The sequence below is a fragment of the Rutilus rutilus genome (genome assembly GCF_951802725.1).
Source record: "Rutilus rutilus genome assembly, chromosome: 2".
Taxonomy (NCBI): domain Eukaryota; kingdom Metazoa; phylum Chordata; class Actinopteri; order Cypriniformes; family Leuciscidae; genus Rutilus; species Rutilus rutilus.
In genome coordinates, this window is record NC_140210.1 from 30947937 (window position 1) to 30972133 (window position 24197).

Genomic DNA, 24197 nt, shown 5'->3' on the forward strand with positions numbered 1-24197 from the left:
GCACCGTTCCTCTTGCACTGCGGTCACGTCAGCATTCCTGCGATAACTCCTCTCCATCTCCTCCCTCTTTCCCGACCACACTCCCCTCTGCCCATCGGCTAACCGCAGGGACTGTACAGTTACACAGGTGTGCTGTGGACATAACAGTCTCTGTTGGGTCATGTCTTTTCTTTTAGAAATATAATTAAAATATATTAGAATTATATAATTTCAGAGCACAACCCAATATAGTTATTGTATATTTAATAGCATTCTCAGCTTCCTGTCTTTTCAGTTTTTGTCAATGTTCGACTCAAAACTTTTTTTCTTGTTCAACTCAGGATTTTGATGAATAATGGATGCAAATACTGTTAAGGTCTCTCTTAAGATTTGTACTATTATCAACAAGGCAGTATAGATGCCCTCACTATACTGTACATCACCTACTACTTCCTCACATTCCTCTTCCTTTTGTTTTTATAAACATGTCAGTTCAGAGACTTCTGATGTTCAGGTGTTTTTGTGGTGACAACTAATTCCTGTCTTTTAGCACACAGCACACATGGTTTGAGGTGTTTTAGTGTGCACCTGGAAGTTTGCAATCGATGCAATGAAACAAATTTGCTATTATTAAAAAGGAGGTAGTTATTAAAATTAACTACTTTAAATAAAAAATAATAGTTTTATTGTGAGCTCCTTGCGTAACCATCTATTACTTAGAGAAATTTCTAACACAGTTCTGATACAATAATCTTTATTTATTACAGATAGAACATACACCTGACAAATTCCATTTAAGGTTCAGTCTCTATTACACAATGTTTCATCTAACAGCTCAGCTAACTAGCGGTAATAGTAGTTATTGTTGAACTGTTGCAATAATTAGCAGAGTAAAATGGGCAGCCAGAACATGATATTTAATATCATAAGCCATAATTTAGCAATAGCCTTAAACATAAAATGTAAAAACTGAGACTCTTACTCTAGAAAAAGATTTATGGAAACTAAAAGTAATGACAATTGTAATTAAGGTAAAAATTCTATTGTATTATTCGACATTATGGTATTAGAAGGGAGAAGCAATTGATTATAAACCCACGTTGCACCCGACAAGATTGTCCTTAAGACTGCGTAGTTTACAGAGGTTTAAGAAAACACAGTTTAATACAATTGTAAAACTAGCCTATAACCCAAAACATAATAATCATGAGATTTAAAAAAAAGGTACAGTAATTAAAGTTGTATTAGCATATATATGTATATATATCCTAAGTTTTAGAGATGACAATTATAGGCATCAATAACATACATACAACAAAGTAACAGTGAGCATTATAGCACTCTAATGCAGACTTTTGTTCTATATATTGTTCATTTACATAAACTACCTTCATAATTACAATGCAAAGCTGGTTGAAATTCGGCGAGCTTATAGATTAGATTACATTTTCATAAATTAGATTTAAAATGGTTACAATATTAAAATTAAACATAATAGATGATATTATGGTACTTAGATAAAGGCAATACATTGTAAGAAAAGAATATGTTAAAAAAAAAGAAAGAAAGAAAAGAAGGTAGTCAAGGTACTAGTAGTTTTCTGCCAGGACATTAAGTTTACTGGCATTTCAATTAACCTTAAAACACAATGCAATGCATAATAAAAAATAAAAATAAAATGTGTCAACTAACAGTGTCTGAAATGAAAATTATGACACATAATTTACAAATGGATATTCTTTTTTTTCTCCATGTTGCAATGCAGTTTTTATTTACTGGTTCAAAAATCCATCAGTCAGGTTCAGATATCTGTAAAACAGAGTTGATATTGTTTTTAAAGGCATTCATTTATTCACATTTATTCAATTTGTAGATGTAAATAATTCATTGTTTTTGACCAAACAATGAGATAATTATCCTACTGATAAAAGAAAAAGGTTCCAAAATGATCAAAGCCACTTTGCTATTTTTCCCATGAGTTGTAAAGCCAGCTCATTGCCTCCTATGTATTTAGCCTTTGACACGACGCTTTACCTCACATAAAACCTCTGTTTGATGGTAGACATGCACCTATGTATTGATTTTATTTGCAAAAAAAGCCTGAAGGTGAAGGTTATATGCCATGGTTTGTCAGTATGGTATAAATGCAGAGTTTAAATATTTTATAATATTTCAGAACAAATTTTTGGAGCCATTTATGGACATGCTCACATTCATTGAAAATTTGCTTCATGACTTCTTTAACCTGTAGGCTTGTTCACAAAATGGCGTGCAATGACATCTGTATTGAAAATTATGAATAACCACTCAATTATCAGTAGAAAAGGTGGTATCCAATTTAACAATACTTTTTTTTTTACAGGCTTACACAAACGCACAAGTGGACCATACACATTCAAATAGACTCATTAGGCTGAGCTGGCATACGTAAACTGAGCCTGAGATAACAATCTCCCAACCCCCCCTAAATAGAGAAAGGAAAGCAGGTAGCTGGAAGACTGGACATTCCTTTAAGGATCTATCAAGACGAAACCAGGGGACTAATCTAAGAGTTCCAATCTTTTAAACTGAAGTGGAACCTCTAATTATATCAGAGCTGTTAGGGCAGGTTTGTAGAGCCATCCCAGTGCCATTTCCACCCTAGATTTAAACCTAAGATACCCAACTAAACTTTAAATGTAACAGGTAGAGTGTAAAGCAGTTTAATTTCTTAAAATCCATGTATTGGGATATGTCTGTATAATTTTAACATCACTAAGCCAAATTATCTTTGGTTTTTACTTTTGGAATTCTTTTAAAAGATTGTTGTTCCAAAAGTAAATGATTCAGTTCTCATATTTGCCCCCAGACCCGAGGCTGAGGTGACACTTCAAGTGCATTTCTTACTAGGGATGCAACGATACCATTTTTTCAGAACCGATCCGATCCGATACCAAACATTCTGAGTATCGGCCGATACCGATCCGTACCGATACCAGCGCAGGTTTTTTTTAATCAAATAGAATTTCTATAACTCTGTGTTGAACTGATAATAAGAACTGAAAAAAGAAAAACAACAACAAAAAATATATGATCATAATCTGACATAAATGCTATTATAAACTAGATTAGTGGATAATTCAGCAGTAAAATTTAGTCTAGAAAAATTACGAGTGCACAATAATTGTATAAAATTTGAACATTTTGTGAAAAAAAATGTTTAGTGGGGAACAAATTAGAGACAATAAGTGTAACACTAAATCTGGTAAAACTTTACACATTGCTCTTTGTTTTGTTGTAAAATACATTCATGAAAAACAACAACAAAAATCCAAAATATAAATTATTTTATAGCCTACAATAAAATTGAGACATTTTTTAAATGTATAGCACAGCTGTTTAATGAGGTAGCAACATAATAGATAGGACAGAACAAGAACGGCTATTGATATTGTTTCATTGCGTCCCTGTATTATGATATGAAAGTCTCCAATACAGAGCGGCACAAAGCGCTTATGCGCATCCCGAGCGCAGAATGATGCGCTTGAAGCAACATGAGTCACAGCGCGCAGCGCGTCGAGTCCGCATTGAAAAGTTTATAGCACAAAGAAAATACATATTGATGCGTAGTGTATTGTACAGTATCTATCTATGCAATAGTCTATTCAGCATTTTCTTTTAACAGTTTTAAATTTCAGTTACTGTGCGCGTGAAGAACAAATAGTGCTCTGACTTTACTCCAGTGTTGTGATCTAACAGACACCCGGTAGAAAGTAACATGATTAAGGTACAGCAATAAAGTCCAGCAAGATAGAGTTGTTTTATGCGAACCATAGACCTTTATCTACAGATCAAGTATAATAATAGTAACACTGAATCATCTTGGAGAGAGTTTCATTGTGTTAACTGTTGTAACCGAACGCGACGCGCTGTTTGAATGAAGAATGACTGACAGCGCAGCTGAGGGTTTACGTGATCTTGAATTTAACGACTTAAATATTAATTTATATCTCACATTATACTATATAACAGCTTCAGAACACTTATAATATTGTGCACGAAAACTTATGGTGCTTTATAATGTTTGTGTGCCTTTTGTGGGGCTTAACAATAACACTGAATAGTATACGCACAATATCGGATTTGGATCGGCCTTGTCTGACCGATACCCGATCCGCCAAAAATGGCAGTATCGGAGCCGATACCGATACTGAGTATCGGATCGGTGCATCCCTATTTCTTACAGCCTTTTGTCTGCTTCCAGGTGTGGAAATCATGATTTGTGTGTCCCAAAATCCAAAAAGGACATGTCCTGAAGGGATGGGTTTTTCAATAGTTTCACATTTTACACAACAGATTCATCATTCAGTTTTATCTGCAAAAAAAAAAGATCTTCTGACAGGCCAACACGATCAACCGATAGTGAGCATCAATCAAACGATTTTTCTCCAGTTGCAAATTAATGTTGTAAATTGGAACTTTATTTTTCTTAATTGCCACTTTATCACACAATGTGACTTTCTATACAATGTGATTTTATATTTCACAATTTCGACTTTGTCTCTTGTATTTGACACTTTGTTTCTCATTTGCAACATTATTGTAATTGCGACTTTGTATCTGGCAATGTACTATTTCTAATTTTAACAATTCACAATGATTTCCTTTTTACCTTGGGTCGGAAACGGCTTACATACTATTTTCAAACGATAATGACGGCTGAGCAAATAAATAATTGAGGATGCTTTTGCAGATGACTGAATAAGAGGATTTTTAAATAAATGACAATAAGGGTTCATGGCATAAGAACATGGCACAATACATGCATCATTCCAAAGCTGCCTTGTGAACTCTTTTCTTCTACTAGGAGTTAAAAGAGTATCAGTGGAGTCTGTCAATCCCGCTCAGAGGAATGTGTATATGATGCCCAGGGCAGATACGGGCAGGTGAAGGAATCTATCTTTCAGCAGTGGCCTGATCACAGCCAGGCCTGTGAAGCCGCTGCTCTAGGACACTCACTGGGAATAGAAAACTGGAAGAGAGAGAATGTGCTATTGGATGCCCTTCCTTTGAATTCTGTCTTTTCAGAGCCCCATCAGTCAAACATGTGCTTGAAACAGTGTGTGAGAATGGTCACCTGTACTTATTTAAAAATAGCACAGGATATTACAGATTATAGGAGTTGCTTTGTAGAGTTGTTTTTTATTGTATGTATATGTCACAAACCAAAATCAGGGTTTCCGCGGGGTCTTAAAAAGTCATAAAAAGTCAAAAATTCTGAACTTTAAATTTAAGGCCTTAAAAAGTCTTAAAAACGGCCAGATTTTCATCCTAGGTCTTAAATTTAATTTAGTCAGGTCTCAAAAAGTGTTTACCCTCGTTCATTTCCAGAAACGCTTGTCGCAGAAAGTTATTACAACGTAGCAAAAAAGTATCGAGTTGTAGCCTACAAAGCGGAGCCCTAGAGCAGGGGTCTCCAACACGTCGCTCGCGTGCTACCAATAGCTCGTGGCTTGATATGAGCTAGCTCGCCAGAGGCCGTTCACATATCGCGTCTTTTGCGCGCTCATAATTGAAGCGACATGCAAATTTTTTTACCAGGCGCAACAAGATAAAAAAAAATCTCAACTTTTCAGAATGCCGCAAACGCACCGCAGGTCATGTGACAGGAACCAACCAATCACCCCTTTCCATAACAACATTGAAAGCTCAGTCAACATGAAGGATGGGGGTGCACCCAAACACTACTAATAAATAAAAGCTAATGTGTAAATGTCAGTAATTTATCCTTTTTGACTCATTCTTTTTACAAAAAATTATTTAAAGGCTGAAATATGAGGTTTATCTTTGTATAAAACCTTTTTTGTCAAAACTTTATTTGAACTTGTACATGTTAGTAGATAACATGTTGCAAGACACTCTTTTAAAATCTGGCCATCATTTTTAATGGTATTTTAATGTTTACGTACACAAAAAGCGCATATTGAAGCTAATCAATTTGTTATTTGCTGTTTTTCGACATAAAACTTGTTGAATTGACTTCATTCTGTAGAATTAGTACTTTTTGAACAGGATTCTGTGATAACCATGATAATTTTGGTCACTAGATAGATAGATAGATAGATAGATAGATAGATAGATAGATAGATAGATAGATAGATACTCTAATGATCCCGAGGTAACTATCTATCTAACTTGGATAATGCGTCGTGTAGGTCTTAAATTTCAATCTTTATGGTCTTAAAATGTCTTAAAAAGGTCTTAAATTTGACTTACTGAAACCTGCAGAAACCCTGAAAATAGGTTTAAAAGTAAATAATATTTAGATTCAAACTATTCCAACTAAAATGTTCTTTTTTGGGGTGAACTATTACTATTAATCAGGCTCCACAATTAACTCTCATTAATATCTGCTAACACTTTATTTTGATTGTCCCCCAACAGACATTCTACTGACTATAAGTAACTTTGTCATTGTCACAATCATCAGAGATGAACAATTGCATCTCAAATTGAACGTTATAGTTGTTTTTTGTTGTGGGTCATATGAGGGGCTATGGAAGCTCTAGAGCAGGGGTGTTCATTCCTGCTCCTGGAGGATCTCTGTCCTGCAGAATTTAGCTCCAACCCCAGTTACACACACCTGAACCATCTAATTATGGTCTTATAAGGCATACTAACCAAAGCCACTGGAAGGCAAGCCTGCAACCTTTAGCCAAACGAGCGTAATGTCTAACGCTAACGCTGCGGCTTTGGCGGTACGCAGGGAAGGAGACCAGAGGCTGTTTTTTTGTGTGGATATCAATGGAGGAGAGGCTTGACTACGCTGAATAAACAGCTTTTGTAAGGAAATAGCTTATCATTTAATGAATCGACAAACTGTTCGCTAAACTTCAGCATGTGTTACACTAAATAATACTTTCATTGGGAACTTTATGTAGATTTTACCTTGATAAAAATCTTAGGACTCATTTACGGTATTACCACCACCAGCAAATGTTGTAGTATTTAATAATAGGTGTTTTGTCATATTGAGTGATATTGTATATTGTCTAAAGAAAATAAAAAATATCAATGTTTTATTTTATTGGCTTTCAGTTTGTACCTGTTATAATAAGACTTGAATGACTAACTGTCATGCACTATGATGCTGATATAATGCATTTAAATCATTAAAGAGAAAACTAATGATTTAATTATAAATATTGTTGTTAAATGGACAAATAAATACAATAATGTCTTCTCTCTAAGGCTTCTTGTTTCAACAAACAAATTAGACTTGAATTGTAATGATTTATTACTGCAGTGTATGCCTAATAATTATATACAATAATAAAACTGAGCATTTTACTTTAGAAATACTGAGATTTAACATATGGAACTCAAATGCAGTGAAATGTTCCCTTCTGGGCACTTCTGTTTGTCTAGACAAACGTGACCAGACATCAGTGGTGGTCAAACTTGTGTCGGTTGTTCAGAACAGCTGGTTGGTGTTTAATTGCTTGTGTTAAAGAATTTCATCCTTGTTTGTGTTAGAAAAGATATTTTTTTCTACCTTTTGTAAACCTTAACCAACAGTGTCTTCACTGATGTGAACCCACAATAAGAGAGTCTATACTTCCCAGAAAGGAAATTGACTTTGCTGAATACACACTAGAAATGCCAAAAACAAATAGCTGTATAAGTTGGTTGCCTGCTAGTTTCAGGTTGTTCGTTTTCACAGAACTAGCTGTATATCAACAAAACTACTACTATATAAATAAATCAAATAAACTCCAAGAATGAAAGAAAACCCATAAAGTAATTGGAAAAAGTTCCAAGAAACTCACAGGAAGTTTAAGATATACATGTATGTTTGCCATGAACTAATTATCACCCCACTTAAATTACTTCACTGCTTGTAAAGTCACCCAAGCAAATTTATCCTCACTGAAAGTAGCCATCATTAAATGTATGATGAGTAGCACAGGATGGATAAAAAAAGCTCAAGCGAAAGGACAGCTGGAGAAGGACAAAATATAGATGAACTTTTGAGTCTGACAGTCACTGTATGACAACAATGCAGAAAGCATCCTGTAATTGAAAACGTTCTGCTTTTTTTAAGTTTACAATTTTTGTTAGCCTTTGACATTGCCAATAAATAGATTATTAAAGGGATAGTTCACCCAAAAATTAAAATACTTTTTCTCACCCTCAAGTTGTTCCAAACCTGTATGGGTTTATTTATTCTGCTAAACACAAAAGAAGATATTTTGAAGAATGTCAGTAACCAAACCAATGACGGGATCCCATTGACTTCCATAGTATAGTATTTTAGTATTTTTTTGTACTTCCATAGTATATATATATATATTTTTTTCATACTATGGGGCCCATCAGCTGTTTGGTTACCGACATTCTTCAAAATATCTTCTTTTGTGTTCAGCAGAAGAAATTCATACAGGTTTGAAAAAAATTGAGGGTGAGTAAATGATGACAGAATTTTCATTTTTGGGTGAACTGTCCCTTTAAGTGAAAAAGAATGACAGGAATTATTGTTATACTTGATCAAAAAAATTAAAGGTTGCATGGTCTTTGAACTGGTAGACGAGAATGAGCTTCAAGTTTTCTGCCTCCCAACTGTGGCAGAATAGAAGTCATTGGCTTGACTCGGGGGCCTATTGCATTTCTTTTATCCCGTTCTACAAAAATAGCTGCAATCAAGGAAGGTGTGAAGATTTACAGGAAGATCAACAGGGACATTGATGGATATCAGTGGATATCGATGGATTCCCCATATGAATAAAATGTAGGGTTGTTGGGTTAGTGTGGTGGGATAGACCTACATGGGTGTGGTCTCAACATAAAAAAAAACCCTTTCATGACTTCTCACGGAGGGAGAATTGGAGAAGCTTTAGAAATATGAGAGGGGATGAAGTATCTAAATATACGAACACACACTCCCAACAATCTAACCCCAAATTCTCCAGTCTTATCTTCTCAAGTGTAATTGCTTAATGGTCTTGAATGTTCAACCCTTTAATGGTTATTTCACCTGTCATTGTCATCAGTGTGTACAGAAAAAAGGTTTTGCACACCTTTACAATAATAATTCACCCAAAAATGAAACTGCTGTAATTATTCACTCATGTTGTTTCAAAATCATGGAACTTTTATTTCTTCTGAAGAACAAGTGATGATCTTTGAAAAATAACATCAAACCTGAAACCTCATTGGTTCTTGCGTGTCATATGACTTGACATCATGACGTAAGCACCAATTGGGTTTGATGTTGTTGATGGCGGGTCACCATATTTGATTTGGGCTTTGTATATATGGTTTGATCAATGATTTGATTTGAGAGTGAGTGATCACTTAAATTTAGCGCTATTCATCAAACAAAGAGAAGATGTGGATTAAACCACTGAAACTGTTTGGATTACTTTCCTTTCTGGAGCTTGAAACTGACCCCATTGACTTTCATTGTATGAAAAAAAAAGAAAAGCAGAACATTTGTTCAAATATCTTCTTTGCTGTTCATATTGTGTGTGTGTGTGTGTGTGTGTGTGTGTGTGTGTGTGTGCAAAAACCAAGAAAGAAAGAAAATTGAGATGACACAAGGGTGAGTAAATGATTACAGATTGTTGGGTGCTTGACTTTACTTGACTTGGTCTAAAGTGCAAAGAGGAAGTCTATAAAAACACTCTGGAGTTGCTACATTCATGTCCACTTTGCAACATTGCCTATTATGACTGTCCAAATATGGATTTTTCACTTGCCTACAATACAGTCATCAGTGTTTGTGTACATACAAACACCGACATCCCAATGAGCCAAACGTGTGGTTAATCCAAACCATAACATATCAATGTAACCATGGAAATAGCAAATAACTGGCGCTAAACACCAACAAAAGAAAACCAAACTTCACTAATGACCTTTAAATGCTTCTCAGCACAATTTCCTCACAAACACTTTCAGATATGGTGAAACAACATTTTTCCGTTCATGTTGCAATTACTGAGTAAAAGATTACAAGAAAGATTGCAGGGTTCAACTCAAACCAGAAGGCACCACCTGGTACAGCTCTGAGTTTTTCTCACTCCCACTCATCCCAAGTTACACCTGGCCAGGTGATGTGATAACCACATCAAAATGCTGGTGGTCAATAACTGCATGCGTACATACACAAACACACATTAGTTCTACACCAAAGCACAGTGTCTAATACTGTTCAGGCCCAGGCGAGTGTTAGATTGTTATTGTAAATCTAGCACTGACTTGGTTTCTTTGTCATTAGACAGTATTTTACAGACCACTCCTAAAACGGTTTTTGACATTTCAGATCTTTTTCTGTATTTTTTTTTTTAATCCAGATTCCATCAATGTCATGGACTGTTACTAACCATCTGCTGTCAATCTGTAGCAATTTAAATTTAAAGTAGTGCATAATGTGCTGTTAGATCATACAAAGCACTGTCAGCCACCAAGTTTTTCTTTCTTTCTGTTGAGTAGACAAAGCACCGTAAAGTGAAAAAAAGTGCACAGGTACAGCTGAAGCATTTACAAGAGCTCTATCAGCTCCCAAAATGTGGAAACAGAGCCTCCAACAATGACCGGAGAGCATATAAAAGCATACCCTCTTACTGGAAAATAATACCCTATATAGTCCTTGGGGCTCTGGCTAATTATACTGCTTTATGAGCAGTCATGGTCATTAGCTGTTATCTGTGGGGGTGGGAGAACATGACCTCTTTCAAGTTCATGTCTCCAACCTGCCCATCAGTTCCAAACCAGCTGGAATGAATGAGAGGTTTTCTCTCTGTTTCCTCCCTTTGATTCTTTCGCTGTTGCTGTTTTTTGAATGAGTGGACTTTTCCTTATTTTCTGCTAATTATAGGTCATCCGTGTATAGCCTCTTTTTTTATGTTTAAATATGTCCACTTTTTAACTTTGTATTTCTCTGTGTGTGTATGTGTGTACACTACCTTTTTTTGAAAGGTTAAATTAATACATTTATTCAGTAAGGATGCATTAAGTTGATCATAACTGACAGTAAAGACAGTTATGTTACAAAAGTTTTCTATTTCATTTAAATGCTGTTCTTTTGAACTTTCTATTCATCAAAGAATCCTGAAAAAAATGATCACAGTTTCCACAGAAATATTTATTTAAATAATAAATATTATTTTAATATTACTGTTCTTTTTCAAGAGAACTCACGCTGCGTTGATTGACGCTGTGGGAACACTCTGCATGATAGCGTTGTGAAGCACGTGTGAAATCATTCAATGGTGTGACGAGCGGGTGACGGGTGACGTCATGAACCAGGAAACTATAAATCATGCCCAAACAGTGCAATGCTAGCTTCTGTGTCTTCAGTAAGCGCTATATGTGAAATTGGTGTTGTCTGTCTACCAGCTATATATATATATATATATATATATATATATATATATATATATATATATATACCTATGTATATATATGGTAGACAGACAACACACACACATATGTATCTTGAGAGTCAGAAAGTCATATGTGTGTGTGTTCATCCCTGCCCACGCTACATCACGGGTGGGGATACACACGATCTTTGTGTTGCTTGTTTGGGAACGGAGCATGCACAAGTCAGCGCTCAAGGGCACTGGCTGTGTACATTGTGAGCATCTTCCACTACGGACGCTCTGCTCCCGCCTGGTGCTCTTTGTGGCGGGTGCTCAGGCTTGCGTTCCCCAGGGTGTGGGTCCCACTGCTGCCGAGGCAATCTAAATCATGGGGATCTAGATCCAGTGCCTTTTCTCAGTGTTCGGAAGCACTCTTTGCGGTTCCTTCCGCACTGGGTGAGGCACCAGTGCTTCAATTATCTATTTCTGAGTAGTTGGAAATTGAAAGCATCGAGGCAGGAGAGGTTGAGGACTTGCTCTCCAGCCAATGCAGAGCTGGTGGAGGTTGTGACTCGCACTGTTGCCAGATTAAATATCGACTGGCCAGTTGAGAAGCAGGACGTCTGTCCCAAAAGCAAACTTTTTTTCCGGATCTGTTCACTGGACCCAGTTAACTGCCCTTGTGGTACAGTGCTGGAGTTCCTGCAAGTGATTCACTGCAGGGTTATCCCAGTCAACTTTCATGGTCTATGTGGCAGCCATAGCTGCTTACCAAATTCCTTTGGGTGGTATGTCTGTATGTCTTTAAGAGAGACCCTTAAGAGAGAAAACTTACCAACCCCAGATGTTTGAACAGCAGTGAACATTATAATATAATATACATAGTATATTATAATATAGTTACATTTTAAATAAAATTATATAAGCATTAATATAATATTAATATATATATTAATATAATACAATTATAATTAAAAGTTATTAAATTAATAATTTATGTTATAGATTTTATCATTATATGAAAATGCTTCTATATATATTTAAACCAAACTGTATTAAAATCTGTAATAATTCACAACTTTCCTGCGAGTCTTATTGGGCGTCGCCATGACACTCGATACTTCCTGTTGACGGTATCTCAGTTCCGGGTTTAGCCTAACGCTTAATGAAGCTAGCACACAAGGGATACTCGCGTCGCGGTACAAACGGGTGAAACTGATTACTGACAAGTAGTAATGTTGACAGATTAAGCAATGGCTCCTTGTGGCTCAACGTGTACCATTGTCGACCGTACAAACAACACGCGAAAACTGAAGGATTTTATGAATGGGACCTGTTTCCAACATAAACGGACCCTCTACGCAGAAAGAGTGTTTCTTGTAACTTACTTAGAAAAAACTTCAGTACAACTGTATATATTTTTTTTTTAAGTGGTATGTTTATTGTTTTCAATAATTTGAAAATTAGTTCGAGAATTAACTTGAATGTGCAGCAATTTGTACAAATAGAGAGTATGTAGGCCTACTATATTTGTTGTAGCCATTAAATAAGAGCATTTAGTTTCATATTTGTTCAAATATTATAATGTTATTTTTTCCATCTATGTTGATTATGAAAAGTGAACACCATGATAGGATGCATCGGGAGACATAGAGTGGGTCAGACATGATTTTGTTAATGGGTCAGACATGATTAAACTTAATTTTCTTCATTAAGGCTGAATCCCAATTCTCTGTCTTACCCCTTCCCCTACCCCTACCCCTACCCCTTCGTCTTACCCCTAGCCCTTGTCCCTCGAAACCGAGTGGTAAGCGCTAGGGTTGAAAACATACCCCTATGAAATGAGACGCCACTTGGTTACGTCATCATACATAATACTCCGGCGTCCCTGTGTGATACAGGACAGTATATTGTAACGAGTGGAAATAAGTATGGCCCCTTTAAGAGCTGTGCGCTCTCTGTTGAACGGGCTGTAATGGTATTGTGCCGTGCGACTCGAACAACCCCATGTATGTGGGTCATTTCTGTGTTGATGCTCATTATTCTTGCTTTGTTTTATTGAGTGACGCTGTGGAAGTCAAGGTGGAGCGTGTGGCAGACAGTTGCACTTGCAGGAGTTTGATTTGTCAATAAATTGCGAGTGAATAATCGCCTCCGTGAGTCTGTCTGGCCTAATACTTCAGCTGCGAGCTATCCTTATTTTGTTTCCCTCCTAACACAACACGTTACAATATGTAAAGCACGTATCTTTTTCCTGGACATGTCGCCTGGATTTCGGGATCACCCAAAATGTCCGGGATTCGGCTTTTCCTTTCTGCCGTCGCTATTCATTATGCACAGAGAGTGTTGTTTCAACCGGACTGAATTCATTCAAATCGGTGAATCTGAATGTAGTGTTTAACGTACATGAACGCTAAACAAGTGATCGGTTTATGTGCGTTTTAGCATTGCTTAAATTCCTGTGTTTTCGTATCAGTCGGGATCCGTTTGAAGCTGAATACATGACCTGCAAAGCTGGCACATACGTGTCAGTGTCAAATAATGAAACGTTACACATAATGAATGGCGACTGTAGAAAACAAAAGCCGAATCCCGGACATTAGTCAGAGAAATGCGGGACTGATTGTGCAAACCAGCAATGTATCGTTAGCATAGCCTAGCGTAGCAGACCAGCGATTTTTAAAAACGTTTCAGTTAACAACATGGTTGCAAATATATATGTACATGACTGTGTAGAGTACAAAACACGACTGTCATAATTTTTCAATCATTTAAGCCGAAAATGAGACTTTCTTGATGGTATGCCCGCCTTTGTTGCCGGTTGCGCAGTGCATTCTGGGTACCCCTTGGTTTCAAGTAAGCTCGCGAAAATTCTTGGTTTTAAGGGGTATCTACCCCTTCCCCTTAGCCCTACCCCTTGATCAAAATGAGAATTGGGATAGCCCTTACTCTCACGTGAACGTGCAAAACTAAGGGGAAGGGGTAAGGGGAAGGGGTAAGACAGAGAATTGGGATTCAGCCTAAGTCTTGTTTTGTAGAAAACCTTTCTTTAAAGGGAATTTATAAATTGTTTATAAATCGTTTTGTATAAATTGTATCTTAATTTTAATAAATTTTTCATCAACCAATTGCCTGGATTTAATAAATATATATATATATATATATATATATATATATATATATTATATATAAATATAACAAATAATGCAAATGATGACGGAGGCGCCACACGAGTGCATCTCATCATAAATTAACCGAAACTCAGACATGAGAAATATAGCCTATCTAAAGAAAGCTTTAAATGTCTTTAAACGAAACAATTCAAAATGAAAAGAAATAGGCTACTCTGATTATGTAATCCAAGATGTGCATTTCTCTCTAGGCTATAGGCGCGTTCACTACGGAGATGGCAATCCTCAACTTCATCTTTGCAGCTGACACTGACAGAAAAGACTAGAATAAAAATAGCAGCATTTTCACTATTGGTCTCAGACTTTTGAAAATTGAAGCTGAAATTTTTCAGAATGTCTTAGTATTTAGTGTTTCTGAAAGGACACTGTAAAGTGTGGAATGACTGCAATAATAAAACCATCAGCATTCTATTGTCCATACCATTGGCTATCTTGTACTGAAATGCTGATGAGTGTCTCTCATCAGCTGTTAACAGAGAAACACATTTTGCTGGAAGCTGCAAACAGAAATAATGCTGCTGGGGCACAGGTGTGCAAAAAAAACCTCCCTGACAGGGGGAATTAAAACTTTGGTTTCTCTCACAAGTGTCTGATGACATGAGACCTGGAGTGGCGTCTGTGATTGAGCTCAGTGGATATGATGTAATGAGAGATGGAATGCTCTTACTGCATTTATGTGTGAATAGAAAAAGCATCTTGATTGGAATGACCAATATAAATCATGATATAAATGGGTGATTTATGCCCTATAAGTGCTTTTTAGTAAGAATAACCATCTCTATATTCTGTTTTTTTCTTCTTCTTTTTTTCAGGAACTTGCTTTAAAAATCCAGTGTTTTAATATACCAGAAGTATTTATTTTACATCTCCAATGGAGCACAACACTGTATGTGTCTGTGGTCTACTGGAAAACATTTATCCTTATAAAATGTTGTGAATGTGCTGATTTATTTTAAAGTAGAACATTTAAGAGAGATGTCAGTGAATTTATGCACTTTGCCATTGACTGAAACAAAAAGAGGGAGTGGTAATAGAGAGAGATATTAGAATATCCAAACAATTCAATAATCTCAATAATAATCTCACTACTATGTTTTATAGTATAGCCTATTTGGTTCTCTGTAAAATGGATTGTTCACCCAAAAATGAAAAATCTGTCATTAATTACTCACCTTCATGTCGTTCCAAACCCGTAAGACTTTCTTTTATCTTCGGAACACAAATGAAAATCTTTTTGATGAAATCTGAGAGCTTTCTGTCCTTCCATTATCAGCTACGCAACTGACACTTTGACGCTATGATGAGCATTGAATGTTTTTTTTTTAATATATATTTTTTTATATATATAAACATTCATTAACATTAACATTCATGTGGTAAACGGAAGCTCAAGCATGTTCACTTGACGTGCGAGAACCAATGAGGTGCATTCTTGTGTTACGCAGCACATTTGTGAACCTGGACTACAAAACACAAAATGTCACATTGGTCAATTTTTGTATTTTTTATTGAGATGTATACATACTATGAAAGCTGAATAAATAAGCTTCCCATTGATGTATGGTTTGTTAGGAAAGGACATTATTTGGCCAAGATCTGGAATCTGAAGGTGCAGAAAAATCGAAACATTGAGAAAATCGCCTTTAAAGTTGTCCATTTATGTTTGCGATAGTGCTGCATTCACTCACAAAAATAAATGTTTTATATATTTATGGTAGGAAATTTACTAAAAATCTTCATGGAACATGATCTTTACTTAATATCCTAATGATTTTTAGCATAAAAGAAAAATCGATAATTCTGCCCCATACAATGTATTGTTGGCTATTGCCACAAATATACCCGTGCGACTTGTGACTGGTTTTGTGATCCAGGGTCACATTTGAGCTTCTGCAAGAGGTTTGTTCTTGCGTGTCAAGCAGGTTCAGTTGAGCATCTGTGTATGTTCGCTGATGTTTAAATGTAAAAAAAAAGAAGCCTAAATTCAATCTGTTCATCATATAAATTGATCGTATCTCTTCCGAAAATTTTGACTAAACCACTCGATTCATATGGATTAGTTTTATGAACTTTTTGATGCGTCAACGTAGTTGTTGCGTAGCTGTCTATGGAGGGACAGAAAGCTCTCAGATTTCATCAAAAAGATCTTCATTTGTGCCGAAGACAAACGAAAGTCTTATGGGTTTGGAATGACATGATTTTTCGGTGAACTATCCCTTTAATCTTATGGTTTACAGATCATCTCTCAGGCCACAAAACATGGACAGTGTAACTGACATTAGAAAGTTCTCACATTTCCACTAACCTTTAACTCTTGTATTGTTGCTGTTGTTTTCATTGAGAGCATCATCTAAGGATTCCATTGAAGTCTTGGTGGAGACCATAGGTTCTACATCAGATATATCCACTACAGTCATCTCCTCTGTTTTGTCCTTTGGGATCACTGTGGCCTGAGTGCTGGACAAATTCTGTTGGTTTTCTTGTTTAACATCAGCTGATTCTGTAGGGAAAATGTATTTGAATTTGTTTTTGGCAATGATTCTTATAATGGTTCTCAATTATTTCTAAAATAATGATGTGTCACACAATCAAGTTTAAAGTACATCATTTTTACATCAAACAAAACACTTATTTTTTCACTGGGTCACAAATTAAGGCCCCTATAAACTTCAAGCAAAATCAAAGAACAAACTGGTGGGACGTCATTTCGAACAAAATCGGGTTCTTTTCGGGAGTTCGAAACCGCTTTCCAAAGCTAACTTTCTGGTAAAGTTTGCACAGGTGGTTAAAGACCTTCCAACTACCATTTGTCTGCGGCGATTATGTACGTAATAGATATAAGCTCTGATGCTCCACCTTCTTTGATGTGGAAATCAGTTTGTCGAGGTCAGATGCAAGTAAAATCATGAACATAGAATTTCAAACATTGAAGTTGTATTTCTAAATGACAGCGAAACTGTCTTCTCTCTTGTCATTTTTGTTGTGTTTATATTATTATCGAGAGGAAAGCACACAGCACATATTTACATATTCATCTAAACGCCGCTCTCAGCAGCATGGATGGCGTCAGGATGTTCGCTAACAGTATACTTCTGAAACAATATTTTGAACTTCATTTTACTCCTAAGCATAGAACAAAAATGTTGTATATCGGGACCTTTAATTCATAATTGTAAAAAAAAGTCATAGTCACTTACTAGTGCCTGAAGATCAGTTCAGATAAAGAGCAAACTTAATATTCACAAAATGTCTGTTCACACCAACTAAATGAAAACCAAATTCACAGTATACTATGGGGGCCTCTGATCATCAAACACATTTAGTCTGATACCTTTCAAGTGTGATAAGAACTAAAACACTAAAACATATCCAAGTTGGGTAACACTTTATAATAACTGCACGCTATTAATCATTTGTTAATTATTAGTAAACAGTTAATTTGTCATTTATAAAGCATTAATAGACATTAGTAGCAGTTTATAAATATAACTATAAATGCTTTGTTCTTGATTTATAAGCATATCTATAATGTGTTTAATAATTGTATTTTCATACTTTATTAATGATCAATTTATCATTTCTAAATGAAGTATAGCCTTATTTACAAACCGGTAATTTAGGAGTTGTCAGTGGTTCATAAGATCACTTAGAAAGTGTAAGTAAATGATGAATAAACTGTTTATTATTATTCAGACATATAGTAATAGTTACTTAGTGTGTTAATAAATGCTTGATTAACATGTATTTCTACTGTAATTCAGGGTTAATTCAGGTAGTTATAAAGCATTTAGTAGTGGTCTGTTAACTATTTTTGTGAGCTCATCTAAAGTGAGGACTAGTTATGCCTTGTAAAGCATTTATAAAGGAGATTTAAAGGCTGTTAAATATGTATATGTTCTGTATCACTGTGTGTGTTTGTTTCCCTTTTCTGTTTAAAAGATCAATGAGCCTTTAAATCTCCTTTATAAATGCTTTACAAGGCATAACTAGTCCTCACTTTAGATGAGCTCACAAAAATAGTTAACTGACCACTACTAAATGCTTTATAACTACCTGAATCTACTACATTTACTTACACTTTCTAAGTGATCTTCGTAATCAATGACAACACCTAGTTTGTAAATAATGGTAAATAATGTAACTGGTTTGTAAATAATGCTATACTTCATTTAGAAATGATAAATTGATCATTAATAAAGTATGAAAATACAATTATTAAACACATTATAGATATGCTTATAAATCAAGAATAAAGCATTTATAGCCGTATTTATAAATTGCTTATTAATGTCTATTAATGCTTTATGCATGATGAATTAACTGTTTAGTAATGCTTAACTAATGATTAATAGCGTGCAGTTATTATAAAGTGTTACCTTAAGGGGTACTATTGGATACTTGCTTCTTACTACTCTAAAAACACAACTGCACACAAAACACCTGGGTGTCTGGCCTTAGCGGTCTCAAACCTTTTGTGTTCCTATCATTTTCAGTGCAGTAAATCTTGAAAATTAGGAGTGTGAGAAATGAGCAGGTGGTAGAAACAGAGCCTTATGACTGGAAAGTCAGCATTTACTAGATGAAGGGCCATCGTAAAACCATTATGAACTATGTCATTTCAATGCACACTTCTGTTACATTTTCTATCCTTCTCTCATTGTTTCTCACTCTCTCCCACTGTGTGGTTGATTTAGACTTGGATGTGGTTTTAGTTAATAAAGCCGCTAAAGCCAGGAAATGGATTGAGACCCATTAGTTCCTAAAGTGGAGCCTGTGGAGCTTGTCAATGACAGGCAGTGGATTTTGGTTTAATTACAGGGAGCTTGAAGAGAAACTGAGACTATAGGAAGTATTGCTGTGCTGTTAAGCAATTCCAATTGCTTGCTGTAGGCAAACAACCCCACTATCGCCTTTTGTTAGTCGTGCTTGTTACTTTTACTTTGTCATTTTGTCTAACATTTTACAAGGTGTTCACAGCCTAATCCATAAACGCGAGTACATGTGATATTGTAATTGGCCTCAAATTAATCAGTTTGAAAGGGATATGGACTTTCATTGAATGGAGAAGAAACAAGGAGCCTGCGTTTGTTTTAAATTTACTAATATAAATTCACAGAGCAGTTTTTTTTTTTATTCATGGATATCAAATAAATAAATGTTTTTAATAAAATATATTTTCAAAAAGCATACCATGTTGGGTCACTTTGAACCCCTATACATTCTAGGAATAATCTTGTGTATTTCTGCTGCTGAAAAAATGACAATGCCGTTATTAGGGGAACTTGTGAGGTTCCTTAAACTGCTAGACTGCTAGTCAAATAATGTAATTTCCTGTTGCAAAAGTTGTTAGGGTGTAACACAGCTGTCATTATTTCCAGTAAACTGCAGTCCACCTTTACTCTTCAATTTTCAATAGATTGTTGGGTAAAGAGCTCTTTTAGGAATTACATTTTAACCACCTGTATTACTTTTCATTACCTTTTTTGATTAACTGAATGAACATGACAGTAGATTAATAAAAAGCACTACGAGCCCACCCCACATCTCTGAGCATTATTCCTTATATTCCTATGAGCAAACCCAGACAGCCAAAGTCATCTTTATTTCTGTTATGGGTCTTCCAGATGGTATGGATCAGACACAAAGACCAGTTGGTTGCCTCTGGTCAAAAGTGGTAATTTCCTAACTGCCAGGCATTGAAAACATGTCCAAGCAGGCTCACTTCAGATAATGGTTGCTGGTAGAGACTAGAATATCATTCAACATAAATAAGTTTTGTTCAGAGCTGGGGCTCTCACATCTCTTTGCTCTTTCAATTTTGTTTTGCTTATTGTATGTCAGAATTATGCACAGAGATTATTACAAAGCAGCGCAACCGCTGAAGTTGAAGGTTCTTGGATATTTCAAGGGTTTAATCATTTTGACATTCATGGATTTTACATGAAGGGAGTACGTTTAAGAAGCCGGATCTATGGCCCTAAAATTGACAATGCCACTTGTTTTTCCACCACTGTTTTGTCATTGGTGTAAAATCTTTCCTGAGAAGAGGGTATGGCAGATATTTACTCTTGTCTTAGAAGTCCATCCAGTGGAGCTCTCTGTTATTGCAACTGGTTGAACAAATTATTGTTCTTCTTCAGGTTTCTAGTCACCGGTTTTACTAAAGGAACTTCGGGGATTATGGACAAAACCATTTTTTTGCTGTAGCATATTAGGCGTGCATTTTGGAGTTTAGTACAGTAGTTCAGATAGTTTAGGAACTTTCAGTACAGTTGGTGTCGGTAAGAAGACACGTGATCCTTCAGAAATCATTCTAATAATTTGGGGCTCAAAAAACATTTCTTATTATTATCAATGTTGAAAACAGTTGTGCTGCTTAATATTTGTGTGGAAACCATGATATTTATATTTTTCATGATGAATAGAACATTTATTTGAAAATTTTATTCATCCTTACTGAATAAAAGTATTACTTTCTTAATTTTTTTTAATTACTGACCCCAAACTTTAGAATGACAGTATTTATATAATTTGATTTATTAATTTAACAACGATTCACTTTTGCAGTGTACTTTGGTTCAGAAACATGGCAGCTTTCTCCTCTCTCTCTCTCTCACACACACACACACACACACACACACACACACACACACACACACACACACACACACAGTTGTTTCAATACTGATTTCCTTGTTTTTCCTTGTAAAATCATAATGTATGATACCACTACATACGTTTGTGGTGAAATTAATTTAAGCTATAATGCATCTCTCAAGATGAAGTGATTACCAGACAGTATTTGACAGAAATCAGTTGTTTGTTTCATACCTTTCCCTCCCTCAGGCTTTTCTGCTTCCTTCACAGGGTCAGGGTTCTTTAATGGCTCAGTGGACTCGACAGCAGTAAATGTTTGCATATCTTTGGGTAACAGTTAAAGCACACGGTCAGTGTAGTTAGAGAAACCCCTGTGATAGAGTGTTAGGAATATCTGGTACCTTTGACTGATGTGGTGTCAAACACTTCTACATCCACTGTGCTGAGTGGGATCTGAGCATCTTCCTGTTTGGGATGCAAGTCCACAGAGTACTTCTGCATTAGACAAACATGATTAGTATGCAGTTCGTGTATCCAGTGTAATAATTATAGTATATCAAATGCACAAGGAACCATAAATTAATACTATTAAATGCTATTATTGGTTTCCTCGAATTAATAAAATAAAAATAAATAAAAAATCTCTTACCCTGGACTTCTTTTGAAGGCAACAATAAACTACCACCCCAGATATGCATACAACAACAATAATCAGGATAATTATGTAAACTGTTCAAAAACAAAAAAAAAACAGTAAGAATAATCAAGAACAACTATAATTTTTTATGCCAATTAAAAATAAACAAAACTGAAATGAAACATGAATAAACAAACACTGACAATAAATTGAAAAAAAATCACTCACTTGCTCCATTGGGTTTGACCGGTTCTTTTGTTTGAGTTGCTGTAATAATAAAAATAAGGTGAATAGCTGAATAGCAAGTTTATGCTATAATTTTGGTGGTAAACAAAGGAATAATTAACTGTTATTCAGCAGACTTTTGTTCCTACAGTATATTGCTTGTTTTAGGTAGGTGATATAAATCTTTTTTTTTTTTTTTTACTAGTGATGACAGTTTTATATTGCTAAACCACACGCGTCCTTCCTGTGTAAGAATGACTCAGACTCAGGTTACAGTTGGATATTAAAACAGAATTCTCGCATTGCTCGTTTGTGCAAAATAAAACCTGTTATCATTGCTTGAATTTCACAGTATTTTCTCTCTTACTGGTGGTTTTGCTGGTTGTGGTTTTAATCTCTTTTGTGCTGGATTGTGGAATATTATCTCGAGGATCATCTGTGTTGACACTGGTCTGTGGATCTTCTGAAGGATGAGGAGTAGTCAAATCTATTGGCCAAAAAGAAGGGAAAAAAGATACCCATATGTGACCTTATTTTAGTTAGAGGTTCTCATTTATGTATCAATGAAACAAGCAGCATTACAGGTGTCCTACCAACCATGTTGCTACATTAGGTGTGTAGACACATGAATAAAATAAAATCAAGCAAACTGAAAAAGCTACCTGATTTGTAATCTGACATATTCACATCCGTAGTGCTGGACAGTATGACGGTGGAGTTCGGAGGGAATGAAGTGGTTAAGTTGTTCAGAATGTCCACTGAGGTTTCATTTAATATGGTGGTGTCGTCGATAGACATTGAAACTGGAGCAGTGTTGGTTTCTGTGCTGGTTATAATGGTTGTGGCCTCATTTTTAACAGCAAGAACAAGTAAGGCACCTGCATTGTACCAGAGAAAGGTCAGGTCAGGTCATGAGGAACAGAACTATTTCATTTACACATTATGGAATCTATAAATTACAACTTCATATGCAGTAGTAGCTGAATGAACAATAGAAAGCATTTGCTACCCTTTACCCAACAAGAAATAGGAAATAGAAAATACACTGTCAATTAGATTACTAAATGTAATCTTAATTAATTATCTTCCTTTACTTGATTTCAATGAGCTCTTCGCTCAAATTTACACAAGTAAATTACACAAAATAAAAAAAAAAATACACATCTTTAAACATACCAATGAGGAGCTGAAGTGATGCGGAGCACATTTTCAGAGAAGGTAGAATCTAGTCAAGTGAGTGTTCCTTCCTCAGGACAGCAAGTGATCAGTCTGAAACCGCGTAACTTCCACTTCTGTGACCAGCACAGGATGCAGCAAACAGTTGCCTAAAACAGACACATAAGGAACTTGTGCACTTTTAGAAAGCCCCATTTTCTACATTTGCATTATGCATCTAATTAAAACATATAGGTATGTGCTTTGCAAGCTTTGATGTTATGATCTATTGTTTGCAGTAAAGCAAAAAAGGGAAATAGCTGTATAGGAACATGTGGTGCACTGGTTAAGCGAGTGCATCTGTAATTCCTCTCAGAAGTAATTTCATCATAGATATTTCTCTTTCTAAATGTAACAGTAGTAATTTCCATAATACAATTCTATGGGGTAACAGCACTTATGATTCACTTCAATACTTTTTATTTTGTTGGGAATCTTTTGCAATAGAAATAACCAGTATTTTACTAAATTAATGAATGAATAATAATAATAATATGTTTTATTAATATAGCGCCTTTCAAGAACTCAAGGACACTTTACATATTGACAATCAGGATATAACAACATGAATAGGCAGGACAGACAGTGATCATATTACATACAAAAGGAAACCAAAGTAAGGCATGCATGAGTCTGAAATTTAAAGTATACGATCAGTTAACAGAGCGTAGTGTAAATAAATGAGTTTTGAGATTAGTTTTAAAGTCTGGAGGGAGGAGACAGCGCGGAGGTGTTGTGAGTTAGTGCACAAGACTGTCCCATGTCTTAAAAATGCATGCAGTGTGGTATGTGTAGGCCTATTTTGTACAACATTTGCAACTGTTTTATCACTTAATTAGAAGCACCACAATTTTAAATTTGTCTTCTGTTAGTTAGGCTAAATAGTGACTACCGAACAGACATGTAGAAGTTTATTTTAAAATGCAAACGTATTGAAAATATAATAAAATATTAAAGCTGCAAGCAGCATTTATCGGGGTTCAAGCATTTAAGGCCTTTAAGCACATA

The 24197-nt window shown here is 35.6% G+C and overlaps 1 protein-coding gene across 2 annotated transcripts; it reads right to left on the reverse strand.

Annotated features, from left to right (window-relative positions):
- Window positions 1-716: 716 nt before the first annotated feature.
- On the reverse strand, window positions 717-23304 carry LOC311280322 (uncharacterized protein). 2 transcript variants are annotated; one of them, XM_084392410.1, is made up of 9 exons: window positions 23151-23304; window positions 22637-22852; window positions 22342-22461; window positions 21978-22016; window positions 21762-21841; window positions 21514-21577; window positions 21347-21436; window positions 16821-17015; window positions 717-1788 (listed from the first exon to the last, which is right to left on the reverse strand). In XM_084392410.1, the coding sequence occupies exons 1-9, from the start codon at window positions 23179-23181 to the stop codon at window positions 1781-1783; spliced, it is 843 nt and encodes a 280-aa protein (XP_084248536.1). In that variant the 5' UTR covers window positions 23182-23304; the 3' UTR covers window positions 717-1780. The 2 variants fall into 2 exon arrangements, with proteins under 2 accessions (XP_084248536.1, XP_084248535.1); XM_084392409.1 differs by having other exon boundaries at window positions 21514-21607.
- Window positions 23305-24197: the final 893 nt, after the last annotated feature.

What these genes read in the sequence shown, in the direction of transcription:
- LOC311280322 (XM_084392409.1), bottom strand. Translation starts at nt 23,181, where the DNA reads ATGTGCTCCGCATCACTTCAGCTCCTCATTG. An exon ending in CACAACCAGCAAAACCACCA is followed by an intron (nt 22,017 to 22,341) that starts GTAAGAGAGAAA and finishes TTATTATTACAG; the next exon opens with CAACTCAAACAAAAGAACCG. An exon ending in GGTCAAACCCAATGGAGCAA is followed by an intron (nt 21,842 to 21,977) that starts GTGAGTGATTTT and finishes GTTTTTGAACAG; the next exon opens with TTTACATAATTATCCTGATT.